At 44.5% G+C, this 25,886-nt stretch overlaps 2 protein-coding genes across 4 annotated transcripts in view; one reads left to right on the forward strand and one right to left on the reverse strand.

The window, feature by feature from the left end:
• The first annotated feature begins 1,145 nt into the window (after positions 1-1,145).
• On the forward strand, positions 1,146-8,870 carry TAS1R3 (taste 1 receptor member 3). Its single transcript, XM_066563821.1, has 5 exons — positions 1,146-1,844; positions 2,667-3,461; positions 3,939-4,142; positions 4,278-4,398; positions 5,315-8,870. The coding sequence occupies exons 1-5, from the start codon at positions 1,491-1,493 to the stop codon at positions 6,238-6,240; spliced, it is 2,400 nt and encodes a 799-aa protein (XP_066419918.1). The 5' UTR covers positions 1,146-1,490; the 3' UTR covers positions 6,241-8,870.
• A 3,822-nt stretch (positions 8,871-12,692) lies between these two features.
• DVL1 (dishevelled segment polarity protein 1) overlaps positions 12,693-25,886 on the reverse strand; it is a 45,366-nt gene continuing 32,172 nt past the window's right edge. The window contains exons 6-16 of one of the 3 annotated variants that reach the window (XM_066563824.1): positions 24,969-25,062; positions 23,967-24,036; positions 23,202-23,341; positions 22,829-22,905; positions 22,225-22,292; positions 20,879-21,028; positions 18,461-18,592; positions 18,068-18,235; positions 16,266-16,472; positions 15,202-15,248; positions 13,030-13,137 (exon numbers count right to left, since the gene is read on the reverse strand). In XM_066563824.1, the coding sequence (XP_066419921.1) occupies positions 15,238-15,248; positions 16,266-16,472; positions 18,068-18,235; positions 18,461-18,592; positions 20,879-21,028; positions 22,225-22,292; positions 22,829-22,905; positions 23,202-23,341; positions 23,967-24,036; positions 24,969-25,062 (1,117 nt within the window). In that variant the 3' untranslated portion in view covers positions 13,030-13,137; positions 15,202-15,237. Of the gene's footprint in view, positions 13,138-15,201; positions 15,249-16,265; positions 16,473-18,067; positions 18,236-18,460; positions 18,593-20,878; positions 21,029-22,224; positions 22,293-22,828; positions 22,906-23,201; positions 23,342-23,966; positions 24,037-24,968; positions 25,063-25,886 lie in introns of all 3 variants that reach the window. The other 2 variants (XM_066563823.1, XM_066563822.1) reach the window with 2 other exon arrangements.

Genomic DNA, 25,886 nt, shown 5'->3' on the forward strand with positions numbered 1-25,886 from the left:
AGCCTTGGAGCAGCACTGGCAGGAAAAGGAATTTTCTGATATAGAAAATGCAGGAAATTGAACTTTTCATTCAGAGCTGTCCTAAAATCCAACAATAAAATACAGTAATAAAACCTAAATTACCATGCTATCAACTCAGATTTAAGTTTTTAAACTGAAATTAATATTGTAGTTCAGTGTGAGGGAAAGAAAAATAGATCAGCCAGTAACAACTTCCTAAAAAAATATCAGGACAGCTGAGGGACAGCAAGGCTGTAACCCAGGAATGGCCTCTCCAGGTTATTGGTTATTTCCATGATGAGGTGTATTTAAAATTTAAATAATTAAAATATAATTTAAATTTTAAAAATGGAATGTAATAAATAAATAAATAAATAAAAATTACGGCTGTGTAAATCATTTACCAGATTCAGAGCGGGGCACCTGAGTTCTGTCACGTCTGCCAGAGGAACCCAAATTCCCACAGCTGTGCCAATGAATTTGTAAATAAAATAAAATACAGAGTGATTTGTAAATCACTCTGAGTAAAAGCTACTCAGTAAAGGAAATCAGCACGAGGGCAGTGGTTTTTACTTAGAGACTATTTGATTATTAGCCACTAAAGTGAATTCATTGCATTTTGCCAAACAAATTCCTCCCCATCACTTCAACCCCTCTGAGCTCGATTTAAAGAGACGTCCCAGGAGCATCTGAGCCTGGATTTCCCAGATGTCCCTGAAAATGCAGCTGGGGCTGGGGCTGGGGCTGGGGCTGTGCCTGGGCTGTGCCCGGGCTGCCCCTCTGAGCCCCTGGTGTCTCTCAGCCCAGCTCAGCAGGCCTGGAGATTTCGTCCTGGGGGGTTTGTTCCCCTTTGGGAAGGACACCCTGAACCTGGCCGCTCGCTCTGAGCCCACCCCGCTGCTCTGTGACAGGTGAGGGCTGGGGCTGGGGGAAAAGGGAAAACATGCCACGGGATAGAGGAGAGCTGGAGCACTGGGACATCACCAGGTCCCAGAATGGAAACGGGTTTGTGGTTTTTTGGTGCTGACAAGCTTTGGTCTCACCTTGATAAAAGGTTTTAGTGGCACTGGCTTCCTAGGGGTTTGAAGCAAACACTTAAGTTGTAAAAAAATCAGTTAAACTGAATAAAACAGTTACATTGTAAATGAATCCGTTAAATTGAATCAAACACATTGTAAATAAATCAGTTAAATTGAATCAAACACATTGTAAATGAATCAGTTAAATTGAATCACACAGTTAAATTGTAAAATAATCAAACACCTAAATATATAAATAAATGTAGAAATATAGGTATAAAAATAAGTTATGTTAATAAAAGAAGTATAGAAAAATATAAACATGAAAAATGGATAAAAATAAGTTATTCTAATAAAATAATTCTATAAAAATATATAAAATCTGTTATGCTAATAATATAATTCTATAAAAATATCTATAAAAATCAGTTATGCTAATAAAATATCTAATAAAAAATTAGCTTTTCCTGCATGAAGAAGCTCAGTCCCAGGTGCAGCACAGGTCCTGTCCCTGCTGTCCCCAGGTTATTCACGGATGGGCTGATCTGGGCTCTGGCCATGAGGTTTGCCATCGAGCAGATCAACAACAGCAGCTGGCTGCTGCCAGGGCTCACCCTGGGCTATGACCTGCGTGACACCTGCTTTGAGCCCCTGGTGGCCCTTCAGCCCAGCCTCCTCTTCCTCACCCGCAATGGCACCAGGGCCATCGGGGTCCTGTGTGACTACAGCGAGTACCAGCCCCGCGTCACCGCCGTCATCGGGCCCCACAAATCCGACCTGTGCCTGCTCACGGCCAAGCTCTTCAGCTCCTTCCTCATCCCACAGGTAAAAAACCTCTCTGCAGGAGCAGGATTCTCCCTTGTAGGTAATGAAACAAACTCCAGAACTGATGGTTTGTGTGAATGCCTAACCCTCTAAACACTACTCATAATTTCCTTTTCTTATCAAATTTCTTCTAGTAATTTAATAAGTTTTAATATAAATTTCTTGTAGTAATTTCTTAAGTTTTAATATAATTTTTATAGTAATTTCTTAACTATTAATATAAACTTCTTATATGAATTTAAGTAAATTTCTTAGTGAACAGCTCCAGCTCCTCTCTGGAGAAGCACGATTCTCCCCTTTAGGTAATGAAACAAACTCCAGAATTGATGTTTTATATGACTGTCTAACCCTCTAAACACTCCTTGTAGTTTCCTTTTCTTATAAAATTTCTTACAGTAATTTCTCAAGTATTAGTATAAATTTCTTATAGGAATTTCTGAAGTTTTAATATAAATTTCTTATAGTAATTTCTTAAGTATTAATATACATTTCCTATAGAAATTTCTTAAGTATTAATATAAATTTCTTACAGAAATTTATTAAATATTAATACAAATTTCTTATAGGAGTTTCTCAAGTTTTAATAGAAATTTCTTATAGAAATTTATGTTTTAATATTAATTTCTCAAGTATTAATATAAATTTCTTATGGAAATTTCTTAAATAATAATGTAAATTTCTTACAGAAATTTCTCAAGTAAATTTCTTACTCAACAGCTCCGAGATGCATCCAAGAATCCTTTCCCAAGCTTTTTAAGAATTTTTCCATTCAATGTTGTATTTTTGATAAGGTGTTAATAAACTTTTGGAATTCTTTGTGAGATCTTTCCCCTCCAGGTGAGCTACGGTGCCAGCAGCGAGGCCCTGAGCAACACGGAGCTCTACCCGTCCTTCTACCGCACGGTGCCCAGCGACAAGAACCTGGTGGAGGCCGTGGTGCTGCTCCTCAACCACTTTGGCTGGAACTGGGTGGCCACGGTGGCCAGCGATGATGAGTACGGCCGGGGAGCCCAGGCGCTCTTCCTCAGCATGGCTGGCACCAACAGCATCTGCATCGCCTTCGAGGGGCTCATCCCCACTGAGCTGGCCGAGCCTGACGCCACCAAGCAGCTGGAGAACACAATTAAATTAATTAACAGCACCAAAGTCAACGTGATCGTGCTGTTTGCACACAGCGTGCCAGCCCAGGCCCTGCTGCAGCACAGCCTGGCCATGGGGCTGGGCAAGAAGGTCTGGCTGGGCAGCGAGGCCTGGCTGCTGTCGGACATCGCCACCTCTGTCCCCAACATCCAGAGCGTGGGGACAGTGCTGGGCTTTGTCATGAGGACAGGGACAGTGCCAGGCTTCCAGGAGTTCGTGGCTGAGCTGTTCAGCTCTGTGGCTCAGGAGGAGTTCTGCCGGCGCTCCCGGGAGCTCAGCGGGCTGGAGGACACCGAGGTGTTGGACACGCACTGTGGGCAGTGTGGCAATGTCACCCTCGGGGACATCTGGCCCATGCTGGGGGTGACACCGGTGCAGCCCGTGCACGTGGCCGTGTACAGCGTGGCCCATGCCCTGCACAGGGCTCTGGGCTGCACCTCCAGAGGGTGTCCCAAAACACCTGTCAGGTCCTGGCAGGTGAGTGGCACCATTGAGGCAGAAATGGCACAAATTCACTCCAAGGCTGGTTTGCAGGATAGTCCCTTTCAAGTTTAATATGAAAATCCTCTCTTTCATAGACAGATTTGACACATTCTACTTGACTGGATAATTAACAAGAACATCTTTCTCACAAACAGTCCTTGAGAAGAACAAACAGAGTAGGAAAACAGCACCTGCAGGTTGTTTATATAACAAGTTATCATTGTTTTTCTACAGCTCCCTAAAAAGTCTCCCAAATCCACTGTGAGAAAACAAAGTTTTCTCGCTTTCTGACCAGGCTGTTGCCCTACAGGTGAGGGCAGATCTGAGGGACAAACAGCCAATTTTTGTCACCTCACAGCCAGGTTGGCACAATCTTAGCCCACCTAAGGCACAGCTGATGTCAGCTGGAAGAACTGTCACCTCCAAACAAGAACTGGACCAAAATCCATTTTGATTTCATTTCCTCCCCAGCTGCTGCACTTCATGAACACCCTCCCCTTTGAGGTGAACGGGCAGAGCTTCAGGTTTGATCAATCCCACGGCACAAACACGGGCTACAAACTGATCCTCTGGGACTGGAGGGATGGCACTGTCACCTACCTGCCCGTGGGGGACTACGACCAGTCCCTGTACGTCCGGACGTCCGAGATCCAGTTCCACACCCCAGACAAGAAGGTAAAAATGGCACATTCCTTACTTCTGATCAGTTCCTTCCATCATTTCCTTCTGATCAGTTCCTTCCGATCAGTTCCTTCTGATTTCTTGGAGATTTATTCATCCTGGCTGATGTTCACTCCTGCCCTTTGCCAGGAGCCCACATCCGAGTGCTTCAGGCGCTGCCAACCAGGGCAATTCAGAAGAATAAAAGGATTCAACCTCTGCTGCTATGACTGCACAGACTGCTCAGAAAACACCTTCTGGAGCAGCACAGGTGAGCTCTGGGCAATTGAAAGGCTTTAAGTGGATTATTCTGTCTCCAGGCTGAGGTGATGAGCTGGAAGCTCTCCTCCCTGTCTTGCTCCTCACTGGGACCTGCCCCTGTTGGGCCCAGAGGGAAGGAAAATGAGGACAACGTTTATGTTTTATCTGCAGAGCTTGGAGAGAGGGCTAGGATGGAATTCTGAGGGCATGGGTAGAAGAGAGGCAGAGGATAAAATCCTGGGATTGCTGGGGGAAGGAAATAGAGGCAAGAAACACAAGGATCCTTCAGGGATGAGGGTGGAAAAGCAGAGGCTGAACTACCACAAACTCTGGACATCCAACACACCTTGGAGGGAGGGGAAACACCACCCAAACCACCACCAGATCCCTGTGTGATCCTCCCCCAGGGGTGGCAGGTCCCTATTGGAATATTTACCAATATATCTGGATGGGACTTGCCTGAGCTTGTCTGGCCCTTGGTGCTGAACCAAACAGGAGCAACTGTGGTGTTTCACCCCAGGCACTTTTAGCTGGCTGGGTGTGTGGTGTTTCACCCCAGAGACACTTTTGGCCAGCTGGGTGTGTGATGTTTCACCCCAAAAACACTTTTGGCCAGTTGGATCACCCCAGAGACACTTTTGGTCAGCTGGATGTGTGGTGTGTCATCCCAGAGACACTTTTGGCTAACTGGAGATACTTTTCACCCCAAAACCACTTTTGGATGGCTGAATGTGTGGTGTTTCACTGGGTGTGTGGTGTTTCACCCCAGAGACACTTATGGCTGGCTGGAGACACTTTTTTTTCACCCCAAACGCCACGTCTGTGGTGATACCCATCAGGGCATCTTCAGGGGAGGGGCCTGAGTTCTGGGGGGGTTGAAATCCCACCTCAACAGGTCTCCAGTGCTGATCAGTCTCTCTTTGCAGACAGCACCAGCTGCTCCCCGTGCCCACAGCACCAGTGGGCTCCCACCCGCAGCACGCGCTGCCACGACCGCACCGAGCGGTTCCTGTCCTGGGATGAACCCCTGGCCGTGGCCCTGCTGACCCTGGTGGCCCTCACTGCAGCCCTGAGCTGCGGGGCAGCCCTGCTGTTCCTGCAGCACCTGCAGAGCCCCCTGGTGCAGCTGGCAGGAGGTGCCAGGAGCCTCCTGGCCCTGCTCTGGCTGCTGCTGCAGAGCCTCAGCTGCTGCCTGCACGTGGTCAGGCCCAGTGCGGCGCTGTGCCCGCTGCAGCAGCTCTGCTATGCCCTGTGCCTCAATGGCTGCCTCTCCTCCCTGCTACCCAAGGCCCTGGAGATCACCCTGGTGACAGAATTCCCCCGCTGTGCCCCCAGGCTGCTGCGCTGGGTGACCCACGGCAGGGCCTGGCTGGTGGTGGCCGTGTCCATCCTCACCCAGGTGTTGCTCTGCTGGTGCCACCTCCACCTGGGCCCTGATTACCTGGTGGCTGACTATGAATCCCTGCCCAGGGAGGTGCTGCTGGTGTGTGGCACCCAGTCCTGGGCTGCTTTTGCCCTCCTGCATGGCTACAACAGCTGCCTGGCCTTCGTCTGCTTCCTGTGCACCTTCATGGTGCAGACCCCAGGCAAGAGGTACAACGTGGCCAGGGGCATCACCTTTGCCACCTTCATCTATTTCATCATCTGGATTTTCTTCCTGGTGATTTTTGCCACGCTCAGGACAGTGCTCAGGGCTGTCACCCAGATCTGTACCATCCTGGCCACCACCCTGGGCATTTTGGGCAGTTACTTTGTGCCCAAGTGCTACATCTTGGTGTTCAGGCCTGATCTGAACACGAGGGATTATTGCCAGAACCTTTCTGATGAGCAGCCAGAGGAGGACAGACAATAAACCACAGCCTGTGGCACCTGCTCCTCACAGAATTTGGATTTTAAGGAGAAAATCCTGTTTATGAGCACTTTTATTACTGCCAGAACCTCTCTGAGGAGCAGCAAGAGGAGGACAGACAATAAACCACTCCTTGTGGCACCCGCTCCTCACAGAAGTTGGATTTTAAGGAGAAAATCCTGTTGATTTTAAAGAGAAAATGAGCACTTTTATTGTCTGCACCAGCAGACAATAAACCACTCCTTGTGGCACCCGCTCCTCACAGAAATAGCATTTTAAGGAGAAAATCCTGTTTATGAGCACTTTGTGGCCCCAGGAACAATCACATCTGAATTAGAGTTGTGAAAGCACAGGGCTCACAAGTCCATCCTCTCCCTCCTCTCTGCAAACACATTTCAGCCCCAAAAAGGAGCAAAATTAGGTTCAGTTAATGGAAGAACCTCCAGAAATGATATTTTACACCAATCTCTCAAGTCTGGCAGTGTGAGTCACCAACAGCACTTCCCTCTAAACACTTCCAGTAATTTCCCTTTCTTATTAATTAACAGCTCCTGAGATGGATCCAGGAATCCTTCCACAAGCCTTGTCAGAATAATACAATAATTCTAATATATCAAATACACCCAATAAAAGAGGAGTAAAAAGAACATTCTGGCAGGTACCAGCCTTTCCCAAACCTTGTAAGATTTATACAATAATTCTGATATATCAAATATATCCAATAAAACAGAAGTAAAAAGAACATTCTGGCAGGTATCAGCCTTTCCCAAGCCTTGTCAGAATTGTCAAATAAACCCAATAAAAGAGGAGTAAAAAGAACATTCTGGCAGGTGCCAGCAGTGCTGTGTGGGACACAGAGGAGGCATTTCCCATTCAAATCCCAGCTCAGTCCATTTGTGTTCCATGAAAATCAGGGACAGGCTCATGGAAATGAGCTCTGTGCAAATCTCACCCTCCAAAGGCACAGCAGAAACTTCCTCCCTCCCCAAAATCAGGCAAAATTCACCCAAAACTTCACATTTTTGCCAGGCAGTATCCAGTCAGTACCCAGTCACATCACCAAGGTTTTTCTTTTCCCCACTCATGTTGACAAGGAATTATTCTGCTCTTTTATTCCTTAAAAGTTTTTCCATTTCTGCTCTTTTTTTCCCTAAAAGTTTTTTTAAAGAATTTGTAAATTAATCTAAACCACTGAACATTTTCATTAAAAAAAAAAAAAAAAAGAACTTTTTGGTGCACGGCAAAGTTATTTGTCCCCAATTTTTGTGATCACCTCCATCTAAAATTATTCCTCAGTGTGATTTAAAAAACAAAAACTCTGACCTGGAGCCTGGAGTTCTTGTTCCTGGAGCCTGCAGGAATTCTTCACAACCACCTGAAGTTCTCAGTATTCCTCCTCCAGGGCTGTGGCTCCATAGCAGAGAAACATTAAATAACTTTTGATCATCATTCCAGAAATAGGGAAAGGAAAAAAATCTGATTTAACTCCACCAGGCCCTGCAGGAAAAGGCTGTCCAAAATTCTGACCATTTAATATTCACTTAAATTCTGACCATTTAATATTCACCTAAATTCTGACCATTTGATATTCACCTAAACTCTGATCATTGGATATTCACTTAAATTCTGACCCATTCAATATTCACTTAAATTCCGATCATTTAATATTCACCTAAATTCTGACCATTTAATATTCATCTAAACTCTGATCATTTGATATTTACTTAAATTCTGACCATTCAATATACACTTAAATTCTAATCATTTAATATTCACCTAAATTCTGACCATTTAATTTTCATTTAAATTCTGATTATTTCATATCCTCCTCACTGGAAAATGCTGGGATTTATGGTATTTAAATGCTGTTTCACTCTCCCCTTGCTGTGTGATCTGTACCAGCTGGGAAGAAGGAATCTGCCTCACCAAGCTGTGCTTGTTCTTTTTATTTAAGCTGGAAAATCAGAATAATTTGAGGCTGGAAAAACCTTCAAATCTCAAGTCCAGCTGAGCCTCCAGGGTGTCCTGACAAACCCAAGGCTCAGCAGAATTTACAAAGGGTGTCCCAGTGATTCTTGATTCTGCTGGAGAGTCCAAAAATTGGCAAGGTTTAGGAAATAAATCACAATGAAATACTGCAAAGAACTGAACACATACACTGTGGTTATCACATAAAATTAAAAGCTTTTTAGTGTTTAAAATAGCATTTACACATAAGCAGCTATATATTAACTATACAGACACTTGGGTTTTAATACAATATCTACAAAAAAGAATTCAATTATGCAATAGACATTTAACAGGAACAGTGCAGTCCATGCTAATAAGAGGTCACTCTTGGAGTAGAACCAGTTCTAGAATAGGTGATAGTTCTGGGTTTTCATTATTTAAAATCATGAAACTTTGTTCCTCTACTGTACATAAAATTCTTTACATGTATTTCTAATCACTGATTAGAATTAATAATTTTAAGTCAATCTTATTACAATCCAGTTAAATGCAAAACAAAAACAAAAAATTAAAATAAAAAAAAAACCAAAACCAAAACAATTACATCAACCCATGAGCTGTCAAGTCTCGGGAGGGGAGAGAACAAAAATCAGAGAGAAAATAAAAATCGTAGCAAAATTCAACATCTGTGCATCATTGCTTGCCATCCAATAAAACCTTTGGATAAAGTGTCCAGGGTACTGATTCCTTAGAAAAGCAGATTCATTAACAGGAGGCAAAAGACACCAGCATGCTTTTAAGACTATTTGCCAAAAAAATTTACTCTTCAGGGCTTAAATACTGGGTGGGGACACCTCCTGTGCAGATGCTGCCTCTTGGGGTGAGAGAAATCACCCCAAGTTTTTTCTGCCCCTTTTCCAGAAGCCCCCAAACATCCCTGCTGCAGGAAGGGGGGAGCTCAGCTGCAGAATAAAAATAACATTATTTGAAAAAATAATCGAAGAATTGCTTTAACCCAATTCCTTCAGGCTCCTGCTCTGAGGGTGCTCCCATGCCCTGCACAGCAAAGCTCTCCCTGGAGCCAAAATCCGCCAAAATCCATCAAAATTCAGCAAAATTCACCTGCAGGCCCTGGTGGGTAAGAAATGCTGGAGCCAAAATCCACCAAAATTCATCAAAATTCACCTTCAGGCCCTGGTGGGTAAGAAATGCTGGAGCCCAAATTCATCAAAATTCATCAAAATTCATCAAAATTCACTTGCAGGCCCTGGTGGGTAAGAAATTTTGGCTCTGCAGCACTCCAGCCTCCAAATTTTCTTTTCCCCGGCACAATTCCCCTGCACTGTGGGCAGCTCCCTTGGCATGGCTGGCACAGGATCCTGCAGGGAATGCAGCAGGACAGGAAAGACACAAAGGATGGGATTTAGGAAATCTCATTTTTGTTCCCTTGAGGAAACAGATCTGGCAAAGATTCAGACCCGACTTTCAGCCCAGGATGGGGAGGGAAAAAAATGCAGATTTTTGTGTCACTGTTCAATATTGCACTGTTCAAGAGGATCCACCTCCTCCAGCCTGAATTTCCTCAGCAAAAAAAAAAATTCCCACATCTGCTGGGGACTCCCAGCCTCGTCCCAGGGTGACCCACAAGCACACACATTTTAAAAAAAAGTCATTTTTTCAACATAGCAGCAAAGACCAGCAAGACACAGAACAGTTTCTGCCAACAGCAAAACCACGAGACAAAAGCCAACCCCCAGCAGGTGTGGAAATTAAATATGGAAATTAAATATGGGTGAAAAGCTCAGCCCCCAGCTTTAATCTCTTTTTTTGAAAATATTAAAAGGAGATTTTTTTTTTCCTCCAGCCCTTTGAGTTTTGCCTTAAAACAAACAGGGCCAGAGAAATAATAATACATAAAATGCCAGAAAAAAAATCACAATTAATTTAAAAGTAGAACCACTAGTGATTGTCAGTAACGTCACAGCCTGCTCAGCAGTGTCTTCTGGAGACAGAGCAGAATCCCACCACTCCTTCACCCTGACTTAAGTGCCAATCTTTCAGAATAATTGACCAAGTCAGCTTCGCATGTGGGAGGAGGAGGGAAGGACAGAAAAGTCCCTTCCTGACTGTCGTACAGTCAAGCTTTAGGCAGGGCCTCTTTTGGAGGAGCCACCCATGGGTGGTGATGAAAGCTCTGCTTTCAGAAGCCTTGGGCAGCCTTTTTTGGGGGGGGGTTTTGCAAAGGAAATTAATTTAGAAGCCCAGAAATGGGCTGAGTGAGAGTTTCCCGAATTCCTGGCTCCTGTGGAAAGGAAAGGGAAATTGAGTCTCCCATTCCCACAAACATCTGGAGTCTCTGACAAAGGGAGGTGGGAAAAGGAAAGAAGTGAAAAATCAGAATTAAAATGACATTTTGAAGGGTGACTTTTCAGAATTAAAAGGACATTTTGCAAAGGAAAGAAGGAAAAATCAGAATTAAAAGGACATTTTGAAGAGTCAGTTTTCAGGGTGAAAATTTTGAACATTTTGAAGGGTCAGGTTTTCATTTTCACAAATGAACTGTGTGTACACAGAGACAAAGATTGTTCTAAGATGTTCTCTCCTCACATCCACCTTGGATATTTACCCAAAAAAGCACAGAACAGGCCAAAAAGCAGCTTCTTACCAGTGGAGAAGATGCTTATTTACAGTAAAAACTGATTTTAAAGCACCTGCCCTAAATCCTGCCAGCATCAGGGATCTCACAAAAGAGAATTTAACTGAGGAATGGCCCCATGGTCAAATGCCAGAGTGGCGTCATTAAATGAGCCACATGAGAGCATGGCTGTGCTCACCATGCCTCAAAAAAGCTTCTTAAACATCCCTGAAGCTGCCTGAATTTAATTTCTAGAGCCTCAGAACAGAAATAGCCAAAAATTAAATATTGGGGATATTCAACAGCAGAGCTCCTCAGCAGGAGGAGGAGTCAGGGGGTTCTTCTTGAGAATTTGAAAAGGATTTCTTTGTGGGGAGCTGCAGAGTCAGTTTAACTCAGGGTCAGGGGTAAAGATTTATTTTTGAGGAGCTCCAGGGTTGGTCTAACTTGCTGTCAGGGGTAAGGATTTATTTTTGGGGAGCTCCAAGGTGGGTCGGCCTTGGTGTCCGGGTAAGGATTTCCCTGTGAGGAGCTCCAGAGTGAGTCTCACTCAGTGTCAGGGTAAGAATTTAATTTTGGGGAGCTCCAGGGTGGGTCCAACTCAGGGTCAAATGTAAGGATTTAATTTTCAGGAGCTCCAGGGTGGGTCTAACTTGCTGTCAAGGGTGAAGGATTTATTTTTGGGGAGCCCCAGGGTGGGTCTCACTCAGTTTCAGGGTAAGGATTTCTTTTTGTTCCATTTCTGATCTGTTCTCAGATACCCTCACACTTCTCTGCCCACTGTGCTTAGAAATGTTGCCAGGGGGATCGGGCATCTCCAGGTCTCTGTTTTAACAAAAAAGAGAAAGATTGAGGTGAGAAAGGAAGGAGGGATCACAAAGAAGATGTCCCATGTCCCAGTGGGAGCCAGGATTTCCCTGCTGGAATGGGATAAACAGCCCCTTCAAGAGGGCAAAGCTGACAGAACTGCAGCAATTTTCCTATTTCTGTGGGAATAACTCTTCCAATCTGCAAGCAAGTGCACATCCAGAGGGAACAGCCACACCTGGCAGCAGGGATGTGACTGAAATGCCCAGGAACCCAGTGCAGCTGGAAAATTCCTCTTGGGAAATAAGGAAATAACTGAAGGAAATAGCTTTACAAGTTCTGCACAATGAACACAAACAGTAGCAAGACTCCAGCACTCCCTTGATAGAATATCTTTTAAAAAAAACCCTCAACCCAAGAAAGATTGATTTATACTGCCTAGTCAGCAGAAAGTAGCCACAAGTTAGTTTTCCTCTAGGAATTGGTTGGATCCTGCTCCTTTCCAAGCACTTGTGGGTGCCATGTCTGCTTAGAGCTATGGATGTATCCAAGAACCAGCATTCCAAGGCAGTATCCCCGATACCAGCCAGCAGTCCATTTTTGTTTTGTCCTTGCAAGAGAAAAAGCGGGGGAAAAAAAATAAAAATCAAAGTGCTCCTATGCATTGTCAGGAATTCAGAAGTCATGTGAAATAGCAGTCCTCCAATCAGCCCGGAAAGAGACACTAATTCCACTGAAGTAGGTGCCACAATGACCAAAGCTCATTAAGATGTGAACATACACCAGCCATTCACAATCCAAAACGAGATGGGCAGGGGAGAAAAAACAAACAGAACAAAAAGATGCCGTCGATTTAACAATCCCAGGAGATTTTGTTCTTCATTTTTGTAGCTTGAGGAGTGGGGTGTTTGTAATTTATTTTTCTTTTTTTTTTTTTTTTTTTTTTGTTTGTTCAGTTTTGTTGATTTTTTTTCTCTTTTCTGCGACACACTCGCGAACAGGAAGGTGTGACATGCAAGACAGCCAAGCCTCTTCCAACCGAGCATCCCACAACCCACCCCCCCCCCCCCCAAAAAAAAAAAACAAAAAACCAAACCAAAAAGCAGAGTCTTTTGAAGGCACTTCCTCTCACATGATGTCCACGAAGAACTCGCAAGGGTTGCCCATGGCCTTCTGGAAGGACTGGCGGCTGGCGGTGAGCTCGGGCGGCACAGCGCTCAGCTCGCGCACCGGGGGTGCTCCGGGGGGCCCGCTGCTGCCCAGCCCCTTGGAGCCCAGCTTGGGCAGGCTGTACAAGGGGGGCAGCCCTGGGGGACCATAAGAGTGGTGGCTCTGGTGGCTCCTGTCGCTGGCAGAGCGCTGGCTGAGCTGGCTGAGCGGGCGCTCGCGGCGCGCGCCCGGCTCCGACTCGCTGCCGCTGCCCCCAGACTTGCTGCGCTCCTTCTCCCTGCCCGCTGCTCTCCTGCTGGTCTCGCTGGTGCTCCGGTTGGAGCCGCTGCTTTTGCTCCCTAACAGCCCAAAAACAGGAGAGAAAAAGAGCCAGGATGAGCTGGGCTCTGCTGTGAGGCCCACGTGCTGGTGGTGGCTCAGCGATGGGGTCGTGCCATGCATGGGGACACACGGACACAGCTCCGGGCTTGCACAGGGAAAGCAGCAGCTGAATTCCAGCTCAAATCCAGTCCAGGAGAGGGAGGCAGCAGAAAAAAGCAGGAATTTGGGGTTTGACTCAAGCAAATGAGGTTTAATTCTAATTGTCTCTGCTTTATTTTGTACCTTTTCCAAAAGAAACCCCTCTGCCTACTCTGTCATCCTTCAATCACTCAGGTTTTAAATCACTCAGTCCTTTTAAAATTCTTTTTAAAATTACCTTTTCTGAAAGAAATCCCTTTGCCTACTCTGTCGCCCTTCAATCCTTGAGGTTTTGTTGGCTTCAGTGGGGAAGTCCTTTTAAAATTACCTTTTCCAAAAGAAACCCTTTTGCCCTCTCAGTCACCCTTCAATCCCCAAGGTTTTTGACTTCAGTGGGGAGGTCCTTTTAAAATTACTTTTAAAATTACCTTTTCTGAAAGAAACCTCTTTGCCTTCTCTGTCACCCATAAATCCCTGAGGTTTTGTTGGCCTCAGTGTGGAGGTTCTTCTAAAATTACCTCTTCCAAAAGGAACCCTTTCGCCTTCTCAGTCCCCTTTAAATCACTCAGGTTTTGTTGGTTTCACTGGGGAGGTCCTTTTAAAATTACCTTTTCCAAAAGGAACCCCTTTGCCTTCTCTGTCACCCTCAAATCACTCAGGTTTTGTTTGCTTCAGTGGGGAGGTCCTTTTAAAATTCCTTTTAAAATCGCCTTTTCTGAAAGAAACCCCTTTGCCTTCTCTGTCACCCTTAAATCTGTGAAGTTTTGTTGGCTTCAGTGGGGAGGTCCTTTTAAAATTCCTCACTAAAGCCTTGTGCTGGAGAATTGGAGAATCTCCTGCTTGGAGAATTCCCTAGGAAACAGTTCCTGAGCTGCTCTACCCCAAATCAGTAACACCAGGATATTGTTCCCAAGAGAGGCCACTAAATCACCTTGGAAAACCAAAGGATTGCCACTGAGTATCAGCTGAGTTGTTACTAAAAACAAGCTTTACTAAACTTCCAAAACTGTTTTTTTATGGAAGCTGAAGGTCTTGCTCTGTTCTCATGACAGACGGATTAGGAGACAGTTCCAAACTAATTATTTTTTTAAAAATCCAACTAATCAATCTAAGGAATATCCCATTAAATTCCTGCACCTTAGTGCAAAATGGACTTCCCAAAAAGATCCCCAGTCAGCAGAACAGGGGACCAGCTTTTGAGTTTAAATAAATCACAGAAATGGGAAAAAGAGAATTATTTTGGGCTGCTCCTTCTTGAATTACAGACCACTTTCTGCCCATCACTTTCTGCTGCTCCACCTGATTGGAGAAATGGGAAACCACACTGGATTTTGGGGGGAAAGGTTGCATTTTCTGCAGAGTGCCAGAGAGATGGAAAACAGACCACAAAACCACTGGATTTTAAGTGAATATTCCAAGCCTGGGTCTCTGCAGTGGTATTTGCTGATTGTTATGATTTAATAGTGCAGAAAAATGAGAGACGACACAAACCCCCAAATTTAACACTGTTTTAAGAGTGAGCAGAGCAACCTTGTGCTCCAGCACTCCCAACCCCTGCCTGAACCACCTGGCCACCAGGATTTTTATTTAAAGATTAAAGGCCACCAATTAATGGGCAGTGCAAGGGCACTGGCAGAGAAATCCATCCAGAGGGGTGACACCATAATAAATTTGGATTATTTATTTTCTGGAGAGCCTGGGGATGGGATTTTCCCAGCTGATTCTCTCCCCTCTGAGCTGCTGCAGCACAGTCCCACAGGTTGATATGCCAATGCCACACCACTCCGCACTGAGACAGATCGAGCGTCCAAGACAATTCAAAATAAAAATAAAATTTCAAATTAAGAAAAAAAGCGAAACCAAAATACAGCTAAACATTTGGGGTCACGAGAATCTAAAAATGATCATGCTGTGAATTCATCATGGAGGGATTTGAGGCTTACCAATCCCCTAGAGTCAGCCATTCCTCTAGGAATCCTTCAGTCTAATGCTTGCTCAGGACAAAACAAGGGAATAACAGTTACAAGGCAAGAAAACAGCACAGAAATTGGTTTCCACCAGGAAAAGTGTGGAAAACTTTCAGAGCTGAACACCCTGGCACTTTTTAGGAGTGCCACCTTTCCTTTCCTATTCCAGCAGCAGGGAGAGAATTCCTACAGCTCACAGAAGCAGCTGCCAAAAAACCACCCCCGCTTTCTGTCCAGGGCAGTTTCCAATTCTAAAGCCTCTGGGAGATTCCTCATGGATATTTCTTATTTTGGGATAAGGTGACATGCAGCTGGTCTAAAATCCCCTGTTGTGAAACCCTTTTGTGCCATTTTGTAAAATCTGACTGGCTGTGGTGAATAGGGATAAGTGACATCCAATTTATTGGATGTTCACTGAAAAAACACAAGAAATCCTCACCCCTTCTTTACTGGCAGCATTCCCAAAAGCAAAACTCACTCTGGGAGTGGTCTAAAATAAAATAAAAAATTTAAAATAGCATCTCTACAGCAAAAAAAGGACATGATTTAATTTACTAAGGTTAAAATGAATTTAGGGCAGAAAAGGAGGAGGGCAGGTCTTTAATCCATGCAGAATTCTCTTCCTGTCCCTGTCACACTTGCCAGCAGAGACTCTCCTCCCTGGGAGCAGTGTTTCAGCCCTGGAAAGCCCTGGCTGGCCACCTCCCACTTACAAAAACTGTGATTTTCCTTTTGTGCTGAGCACTGACCTGCAAGCCAAGAGCACCTTGGTTCTAACCCAGCAGCACAGAAATCACCTCAATTCCAGCAACACCAACCCCACTGCTGGCAATCCCTGCCTGGGTTAAACCTGGCACTTCCCACAGAGAGCTGAAAGCCAAACCCCCTCCTCCAGAGCCACAAACACCTTTAATTCATTGCACAAAATCCATGCAGGGAGCAAAAAAACCACAAGACAAGCACGGAGAGCACCGAGGACCTCAAGCAGATGATGGGGGACAATGAGAGCTGTGGGATAAAACGCTTTTGTCCCAGCTTACCTTCACTTTGCTGGCTGCCTGCACTGCCACTGCCATAGCTGAAACCAGGATCTTGGTAGGCTGGGGGGAAACAAGGAGGGGGCAGAGAGTACTGGTAGGGATATCCTTGGCCCAAGGGCCAGGGAGCAGCAGGGTGTGGGAGAGGAGCCAGGGTGTCCTGGTCAGAGGCGCCGCTGGAACCGTTGTTGAGGTTCAGTGCAGCCAGATCTGGGAAAGAAAAAAGGGGAAAAATTCTTACTCAGCAGGTAAAATGATCACTGTGAATTTATTTATGGAGGTTTTTGAAGTTTAGCAATGCCTTGGAATCAGCCTTCTCACACAGCAGGGAGAGGGGAGGGAAGGGTTGAGGACAGGGTGGGGACATCCCCTTGTTCCACTGGGACTGACAGCAGGGAATGTGAAAGCTGCCCTAGAACAGGGACTAGACAGAGCTAAAGAATAAAGCAGGAATTTATTAAAAGTTTCTCATCAATGGATCCACCTTGGGCAGCACAAGAGCCCAGCCAGGGCTACACCCAAGATGAACCAAACGGTCCCAAAATGAACCCAAGATGAACCAAAATGGTCCCAAAACGCATGACCGGGCACAGGGTCTGTCACTTTTACAAGTTCTGCTCCATTTGCATATTGCAGTTCATTGTCCAATTATTCACAATTCATTCATAATTCATAATTAATTAATAAGCTTTCACTTATGAAGTCTCATCCTGCTTGTTTTTCTCTCTCCAGCCCACGCTGTTTGTGCTCCTGGGCTGAGATTTGGATCATTTGTCCTTGGTGCCCAGCTGGAGCAGGAATTGTTTTGTCTCCCTGCTCTGCGCACAGAGCTCACCATCCCATAATATGAAGCCCAGACCCACACACTAAAGCAGCACAGAATGTGAAAAAGAGAAAAACTAAAACCTGAGGCATCAGTACAGAATCTGGAAAATAAAAAAGCTAAAACCTATGACATCAGTGTGGCACCACCAGAAATAAATCCTGCTGTCCTCAGTGCTTTGCTTGATGAGTTCATCCTCCTCCAGGAGCTCTCCTTGCTACCAGGGAGCACCAGCCACTTGTCACACAATTTCAGGGTGATGTCCCCTGTTCTGGGCCACCCCAGGAGAGGCAGGGATGGAAGGGACCTCTGGAGATCCCCCTGTCCAATTCTGGAGCAGGTGACACAGGGATGTCCTGCAGGTGACACAGGAATGTGTCCTGCTGGGTTTGGAATATCTCCAGAGAGACTCCACCTCCTCTGGGCTGTGGAAGTTTTCAGGCAGCCCTGACATGGGAAGAGATGAGAATCTTGACTCCAGGTTTCAGAAGGCTGATTTACTATTTTATTATATATATTTATGATATATATTATATTTATGATATATATTATATTAAAACAAAATTATATATTAAAACTATACTAAAAGAATAGAAGAAAGGATTTCATCAGAAGGCTTGCAAGGAATAGAAAGGAATGATAATAAAATCTTGTGACTGACCAAACAGTCCAAGACAGCTGGATTGTGATTGGCCATTCATTAAAAACAACCACATGAGACCAATCAAGATGCACCTGTTGCATTCCACAGCAGCAGATAACCATTGGTTACATTTTGTTCCTGAGGCCTCTCAGCTTCTCAGGAGAAAAAATCCTAACAAAAGAATTTTTCAGAAAATATCATGGCTACACTGGGCAGCTCCAAAGCTCTGCCACCCTCATGCAAATCCCTCTTTGTGAGGACACACAAGGGGACAATGGACACCCTCAAGGCACAGAAATGACACAGGGCCAGCTCTGTCCTTCCCGGCTGGGGACTTACTGCCACAGAGGTCTCCGAAGACGTAGTAGCACTGCTCTGAGAAGGTGATTTTGTTCACAGTGTGCCTGAGGTAGCCGTGTTTCAGCATGGAGCTGGCGTATTTCCGCGCCTCCCGGCGGTCCTTGAAGCCTTCCACGTGTGTGTAAAGCCAGTCCACCACGTCTGCTCCTGAAATGGGCACAGCAAGGGGAGACACGGGCTCATCTCAGCTACATTGTGCCAAATGAACATCTAAAATGGGACTGTCTGAGCCAAGCTTATTTCCTGGCCATAAATGGAATAGAAGAGGTCACAGACATAAAAAAAAAGCTCATTAAAAGGTAGGTTTTTTTATCCTGTTTTCATTAAATCACTGGGTTTTTTCCCTCTTCAGGATTTCTGGGGTCTGCTTACCTATCACTGCATTGGAGATGGTGATTTTTAACCACATCCTGTCCCGAATTTCAAGGCCTGAGTCTGGCAGCTGCATGACCTTGACAATAGTAGCCATGTCACTCTTCACAGTTAAGGGAGATTCTTCTAATTCTGAAAGGAAGAGAGGCCACTGGCTGCTGTGAAATGAACTCAGCCTGAAGGAACTTCTCAGCTCCCAGTTTGGATGAAATAAAAATACAGTTTTACCAACAGATGCAAAAAAAAAAAAAAAAAAAAAAAAAAAAGGAAAAATAAAATTAAATAAAATAAATACAATACAATAAAATAGAAAATTAATAAAAGAATAAAATAAAAATTAAAATAAAATTGTAAAAATAAAATGAAATAAAATAAATACAATAAAATACAGTACAATAAAATAAATAAAAATAATAAAAAATAAAATAAAAATTAAAATAAAAGGAAATAAAAGGAAATAAAGACTCAAAGATTCCCAAATGCACCCTCATCCACAGAGTGAATTACAGCATTTGCAGCAATTTTTCATATTTTGGGCTCAAGGCCACCAGTTTAGTGACAGAAATTCTGCGTCCCCACATCCTGACTTCTCAAAGCAGCTGCAGGATCCTCTCTGCATCCAGACTGGCAGGAAAGGAAACCCAAGGGTTTTTGTGATCCATCATTTTCCATTTCAATTTCCCAGGAACTCTGGGGGAGAAGTTTTTGGGGTTTGCTCTTTTGGGGTTCCCTGTCAGGAGCACCTCCCATCTCCATGTAGAAAGGGTGACCATGATCAATCCATGTCCAGTTTTTTATTTAAAGAGCTGGACGTTCATGAGGAAAATTAAATTATAGAAGAAATCTTCCCTCCTCAGAAGAAATTAGGGATTTTCTTACAAAAACCCTTCCCAGGGTCCCCTCACAATCCACTCCTCCCAGGATTGCTTCGCCCTCAATTTTTTTTTGTGGAACACTTTAAAAAAAACTCCCAAATGCCTCCCCAGCCATTCCCAGTTCACACCATTACAGGCAGAACTGGATCCCCAGAGATTTCACACTTTCCTCATCATTTTTTACAATAAAATAAGAACAAGGTTGAATTTGTCAAATCCTCCATCCTGTCCCATCTTCCAGTCCTAGAAAATTCATTTTTATCTCTGTCTGTAGCCCAGACCCTTCTCCAGCAGGAATTCCAGAACCCTCCTCCCCTCCCAGTTCCCTACATCACCCACCTTTCAAAAGCACTTTTGCTTTTGTCCTTTTCCAGCCACCCAAAATTTTGGATAAAAAAAGGTACAGCAAATGTGAAACAATGAAAACTGAAAATGTTTCTTTCCATACATGCACTGCCAATATGCATGAAAACATCCCAGACCAGCTCTGCATGCAGCTTTAATACTTACAAACCTCAAATAAACACTAAAACTTTGCTTCTGCTTTAAGTTAGTTTGGTTAGTGGCAAAAAGCAACATGTCTTGGGAAAAAAAAAAATACACCAACAAACTAATATTGGGGAGCAATAAATTGTATTTTCTTGGAGACCTGAGATCTGCATATGAACAGAAAATTGGTATTTTTAAAGTTCTGGCTTCTGTACAAATATGGCAAATTCTGAGATGCATCTGAAATGCTCCCATTTTGGGCATAAAAGAAGGCCATATGAATATCAGGGAAGGATTTCTCATAAGAAAGGACTTGTTTCAACAAACAATTATTGTTGAAATTTGTTAAAAACCAACTAAATGCAAAAAGACAGCTCTCCCATCCACCTGAGTGGATAAACCTGAACCTGTCTTTAAAATCCAACCTCTTGGTTTCATGGATATGGCTCTTTCAGACTGCCAAACCAGGAAACAGGTTGTAATCCAATCATAATTTCACGTAGGATGTTAAATTTAGTTTTAGCTTGCTCAATAAATTCTAGGAATATAAAGAAGAACAAAAAAATGATTAAAAAATATAAAAGAAGGCCATGTGAATATCAGGGAAGGACTTCCCAAGGGAAACATTGACATTATTGTTGAAATGTATTAAAAACCAACTAAATGCAAGAAGGGAGTCTCCCATCTACATTAGTAGAAAAACCTGAACTTACCAAAAGTATAAAAGAAGGCCATGTGAATATCAGGGAAGGATTTCCCAAGTGAAACCTGAACGTTATCGTTGAAATTTATTAAAAACCAACCAAATGTGCACCTGAGTGGAAAAACCTGAACCTACCACTAAAATCCACCAGCAACCACTTCTCCTTGAGACAAAACCCTGACCAAACACCTGCACATCAACCTCCAACCTTCACCAAAAGTTCTCCTGCTTTCCCCAAGCGTGAGAAACCACTCAAGGCCTGGCTGGCGCCGCCGCTGTCACCGTGCCCGTGGCCGGGCCCTGGTGGCCCCGAGCAGCCCCCTGCCCTGGGCTGGCCAGGGGGTGACTTACTTTCCGACTCGGGAATTGAGCTTGTTAGTGAGGAGCTGGTAGATGTGGTGATGCTCATGGAGGGGCTCATACCGTAACGGGGGTACGCTCCCGTCATGGCTGTGGTATGAGAGATCCACGCCGCGGGGTCGATTGGCCGCACCGGCTCAGCTGCGAGCAAAAGGGACAGGAAACAGGGTCAAGATTTGCGGGAAACACCAAGATTTTGAGAGATCTGAGGGGTTTTACTGTGTTTTGTTGTTTCTCTGGTTTTCTGAGGGTTCCACAAGATGGTACCACCACAAAGGGACAGCAAACAGGGTCAGAAATGCAGCAAACATCAAGATTTTGAAAGATCTGAGGGGTTTTATTATGTTTTCTTGTTGTTTCTTTGTCTTTCTGAGGGGTTCGCATGAGTGAGGTGCCATAGTCGGCACCACCACAAAGGGACAGAAAATGGGGTCCAGATTTGTAGGAAACGCCGAGGTTTTGAGAGATATGAGGGGTTTTATCGTGTTTTCTGGTTGTTTCTTTGGTTTTCTGATGGGTTCGTGTGAGGGAGGTGCGATAGTCGGCACCACCACGAAGGGATAGAAAACAGGCTCAAGATTTTCAGGAAACACCAAGATTTTGAAAGATCTGAGGGGTTTTATCGTTTTTTTTTCTTGTTGTTTCTCTGGTTTTCTGAGGGGTTCACATGAGTGAGATCCCATAGATTGTACCACCACAAAGGGACAGAAAATGGGGTCAAAACTTGCAGCAAACACCAAGATTTTGAGAGATCTGAGAGGTTTTCTCTTGTTGTCTTGTTGTTTCTCTGGTTTTCCTAAGGGTTTCAAGAGGACTCCCACCGTCTGCACTGGTTTGTTGCATTTATTCCACCCCATCTTCACTGCCACTGTCATCTTCTGTGGACAGCACCACCAGCACAGCCCTCACCAGCAGGAGGCAGCTGTGTTTGTCACATGAGCACAGATCTTTTACTGCTAATGAAAATAAGATAATTTTCGGGTTTTTTTATGTCTATTACTGCTGCTTCCCTCCCATCTTCAAAATACTCAGTTCTCTCTAAAGATTCACTGTGAGAAAATGAGGATTTTTAACACTTGGCATAATTATTTCCAAACCTTTTATGAATTGTTAGGTTAAGATCACTTCCCAAAAGTTTAGGAGATGGATCCGAAGATGTGAACCAAGAGAAAAACTCCCAGAAACTCAATGGGCAGTGGAACCCCAGGCTCCCAATACAAAAGTAAACAATTAAAGGACTGAATGGGTAGAATCTGTTAGGTGCCAAAATAGGTGAAAATATTCCAGGTCTTGGGAGCTTCCCAGGAACCCAGCAAAGAGTTTAAATGTGTACTCACCCCTGGGGATGGTGAAATAACTCCTGGGAGTAGGGTCCCAGCATTTGGCTACTGTTAGGCTGATAGGTCTAGGAAGAAAGAAAACAGGTTAAGGATGATTCTTAAATTTCCTACAGAGCTGGAAATGCTAAAAGAACTATTTGAAACAAATTTATTTTTATCCAGCAGTTGTCAAGTACATTCTGAGAATGGTTTTGAGAAGATTTATAATACTTTAAGTATGAGTGGGTTTGAGAAGCTTTATAATATTTTAAGTATGAATAGTTTTGAGAAACTTTCTAATATTTTCAGTATGAAGCACATCAGGAGGTTCCTGGTTTTGCACAGATGATGAGCACTGGTGGTGAAATCTGTTGGATGATCAGCTCCTGGGATATTAAAATTCTCATCACATAAACAAACAGCTCTGCTGAAAGCAGGCAACTCCTCAATTCATGTTGGTTTTGGCCAGAACCAACCTCACTTATTCATCATTTACACTGAGAAGTTCACAGCTGAGATCAGTCATGCTGATGGATATCAGAATGTTGATTTCTCTGAGGTTTCCCAGCTCCAACAACTGCACAAGGAGGATAAACAGGAAGGGTTTTTGTGATGTGCTCACCCTGGTTTGGAGACAATTTCCCGCAGAACCCGAACAGCATCGTCATTGCTCATGTTCTCAAAATTGACATCATTCACCTGAAACAGAGAGCAGAGGTCAGCCTTGCAGCAGGAAAGTTAAAGTTGTTTTAACTACTTCATTAATCCCCCAAATTATCTGCCTGGTCACCACTTCCATCCCACCATTTAATGGTCACCACTTCCATTCCTCTGAGATGTCGTTTCTCAGAGTGTCTCACAAAGAATCACCAATTTCAGTCATCTTTGGGCCACATTTCTCTGAGGATGAATAAATTCTGTTCCCTGCTGACTACAGCTCGTGGGGCTGGTGGGATGGCAGGGCAGAGCAGCAGGATTTGGGGACAGGGACCCACCTGCAGCAGCATGTCCCCTGGCTCGATGCGCCCGTCCGCTGCCACTGCCCCTCCCTTCATGATGGAGCCGATGTAGATGCCACCATCACCCCGGTCATTGCTCTGCCCTACAATGCTGATCCCCAGGAAGTTGTACTTTTCTAGATGGACACAAAGTAAAGGGTGGGGAAAGGGGAAAAAAAAAGCAGATAAAGTGATTGGAATGATAGCAAAGAGCGAGGCTGTTTCAGCTTTGAAACATCTCAGCACATCAGCGGGGCAAAGTTTGACTTGCAATGATCTCAGGCTGCTCTAATGATGAATATTTGCCTGGCACCTTCAGGGAAAGGCTGCTAAAGACAGGATTTTTTCATCCAAGACAGTGTTACTTTAAAAAAAAAAAAAAACAGCAAGGGGAAGAGCACTGAAAAGACTTGTCCACACCTGGAAATTAGCACTGAACACATTAGGCACTGTTTGTTCCACATGTCAGAGAGGCAGGAAGGGTTTGGTGCTGCTGGAAGGTGCTGAAGTTGCTGGCAGCCCTGCACATTTCTGCCTGGCTGACAAATGAAACACAGGAGCAGCATAAATGCAAATCCCCAGTGCCTTTCTACCCCAATCCCTCACCATTAACCCCACGCCCTGCAGTTCCAGCTCCTTCCCTGGAAGGAACACTCATCTGCTGGTGAAAATGGCCCAGTTCTGGATTAGGAATCCAGAGAAATACCAAATACATCTCTACCACTCAAAATTCATCATAAAAAATGTGGCTTGTCCTCTTACCCATGTTGAGTGTGACAGTGATGATGTTTAGGGACATGGTGGAGTCAGTGATGCTGCTGAACGAGGACGACTGCAAAACACAACAGAAAAAGTCTCAAGGTTTTAAATGGCTCAGAGTAAGAACTGCTGAGGACCAACTCATCAGGAATTAAGAGGTTTCCAACTGAAAGGCAGACAGAAATTATTGAGGTTTCCTCAAAATTATGCTTCATTTAGAGACTTTAAGGAAAGAAATCTGAGCAGAGTCTGCACTTTCTCCAAAGGTCTGATCACAAAACACACAGAGCACTTTCCTATACTGAGGTTTCTCATCTGAACTTCCCCTGGAATTATTTCTGCTTCCTGGCTGTGACTGTCAGGCAAACATTTGGATCCTAAAGTGCCCAGTGGAGTGTGAATTATTGCACCCACAGCTCCTCCCTAAAGGGAGGAGGGAACAGCACATGATCCAGAAGGAGGGGAGAGGAGAGACACTGCCCTGCGTCCAAAATGAAATACAAAGGTGCTTAGCAAAGACCTTCTGAAACACTATCCTGTGATAAAATGTGTGTGAGGTCATTCTTTCACATGTGGAGACTGAGATTTATGGGAGAATAAACCAGATATTTCAGGGTCTGTCTGTGGGGTCACCCCCATCCTGCTGCCCAGGACTGGCACAGGGAAGGGCAGAGAAAGATTTGGGATCTCCTGTGAACTTGGATTTCTCCTCCCAGCAGGTCTCAGGGGATCTCACATCCCTTCCCACACCTTCTCCTGCAGACATTTATCTTGGAAAAGACAAGAAATGGGATCACTGCACAGTGAAAGGAGAAAGGGAGAGGTGAAAGCTTCACTCTGGAGCCGCAGAACATCAAATGCAGAGATTAAGCCCAGCCTGGAGCCACAGGGAACCTTCCCAGTGAATTCAACAGGCACAGACCTGTCCTGGATCCCTTCCGGAGCCAAGAGCTCCACTCAGAACTCCCAGTTCAGCTCCCTGGGTGCTGCTGGTGCCAGCCTTACCCTGTCAATCTGCCTCATCCTCTGTTTCCTCCTCCGGCGCTTGTGCTTGCGGATGAGGCGGGACGAGGTGCTCTGCTCCGTGGAGCTGCTCAGCCTGAGGGCAAGGACAACAAATGTCACCCCTGAGAGGCTCTGCCACCCACAGGAGCTGATTCCTGCAGCAGCAGGACAGGGGAAATCACACACACAGCTCAGCTCAAGGACAGCAGGGATCAGATGAATAATTTAATTATTGTTTAATTTAGCGCTTGTTTTCTCCTGGGAGCAGGACTGAGTGCAACCCATAGTGCTCATTTTTGTGAGTCCTGGCATGGTGCTGAATTTTCTTCCACTGTTACCAGGAATTCAAGGCTTGAATTTAAAGAAATCAAATAGAAATTGGTAACAGGGGGACAGTGAGTATGATTTACCTTCACATATTCTGTTAAGTTTTATTTTGCTGCTTTTTTCCAGGCTCTCCAAACTTGCAGAACCTAAATGTGCCACATTTTACATATAAATCTTTAAGGTCTTTAATAAGAGTTTGGAGCATTAACCATCCTCACTTTACAGAGAACAGAATGAGACAGAAATGGATTTGCCCAAATTAATTTCAGGAGCCTGGAACAAAGCCCAGACTATTAAAATATCACAATAACACCAGAGAGACATCTCTCCTCTATTTAATATGTAAGAATGGTAATGCTCCATCATTAACCAAGATTAAAAATTCCAACATTATACACAAAACAAACATTGCCAGGCTTTTCCCCCCAATTTCCACATCCCTGAATTCCATGTTCCAGCCACATGCAGGAATGTGACAATACCTCAAAAACTTGGTGCCAGCAATTCCAAAAAGGAATTGCCCACAGGAAACCCCTCTGGCCTGAAATATTTTATCAAGTATCAGCCCTGGAGCTGCTCAGAGGGTGTGAA

The sequence above is a fragment of the Molothrus aeneus genome, chromosome 21 (genome assembly GCF_037042795.1).
Source record: "Molothrus aeneus isolate 106 chromosome 21, BPBGC_Maene_1.0, whole genome shotgun sequence".
Lineage (NCBI taxonomy): Eukaryota > Metazoa > Chordata > Aves > Passeriformes > Icteridae > Molothrus > Molothrus aeneus.

Excerpts from the sequence above, each read along its gene's own strand:
- TAS1R3 (XM_066563821.1), top strand. The coding sequence starts at position 1,491 with ATGAAGAAGCTCAGTCCCAGGTGCAGCACAGGTCCTGTCCCTGCTGTC. Across the intron at positions 3,462-3,938 it reads CACCTGTCAGGTCCTGGCAG|CTGCTGCACTTCATGAACAC; the intron begins GTGAGTGGCACC and ends TTTCCTCCCCAG. Across the intron at positions 4,399-5,314 it reads CACCTTCTGGAGCAGCACAG|ACAGCACCAGCTGCTCCCCG; the intron begins GTGAGCTCTGGG and ends CTCTCTTTGCAG.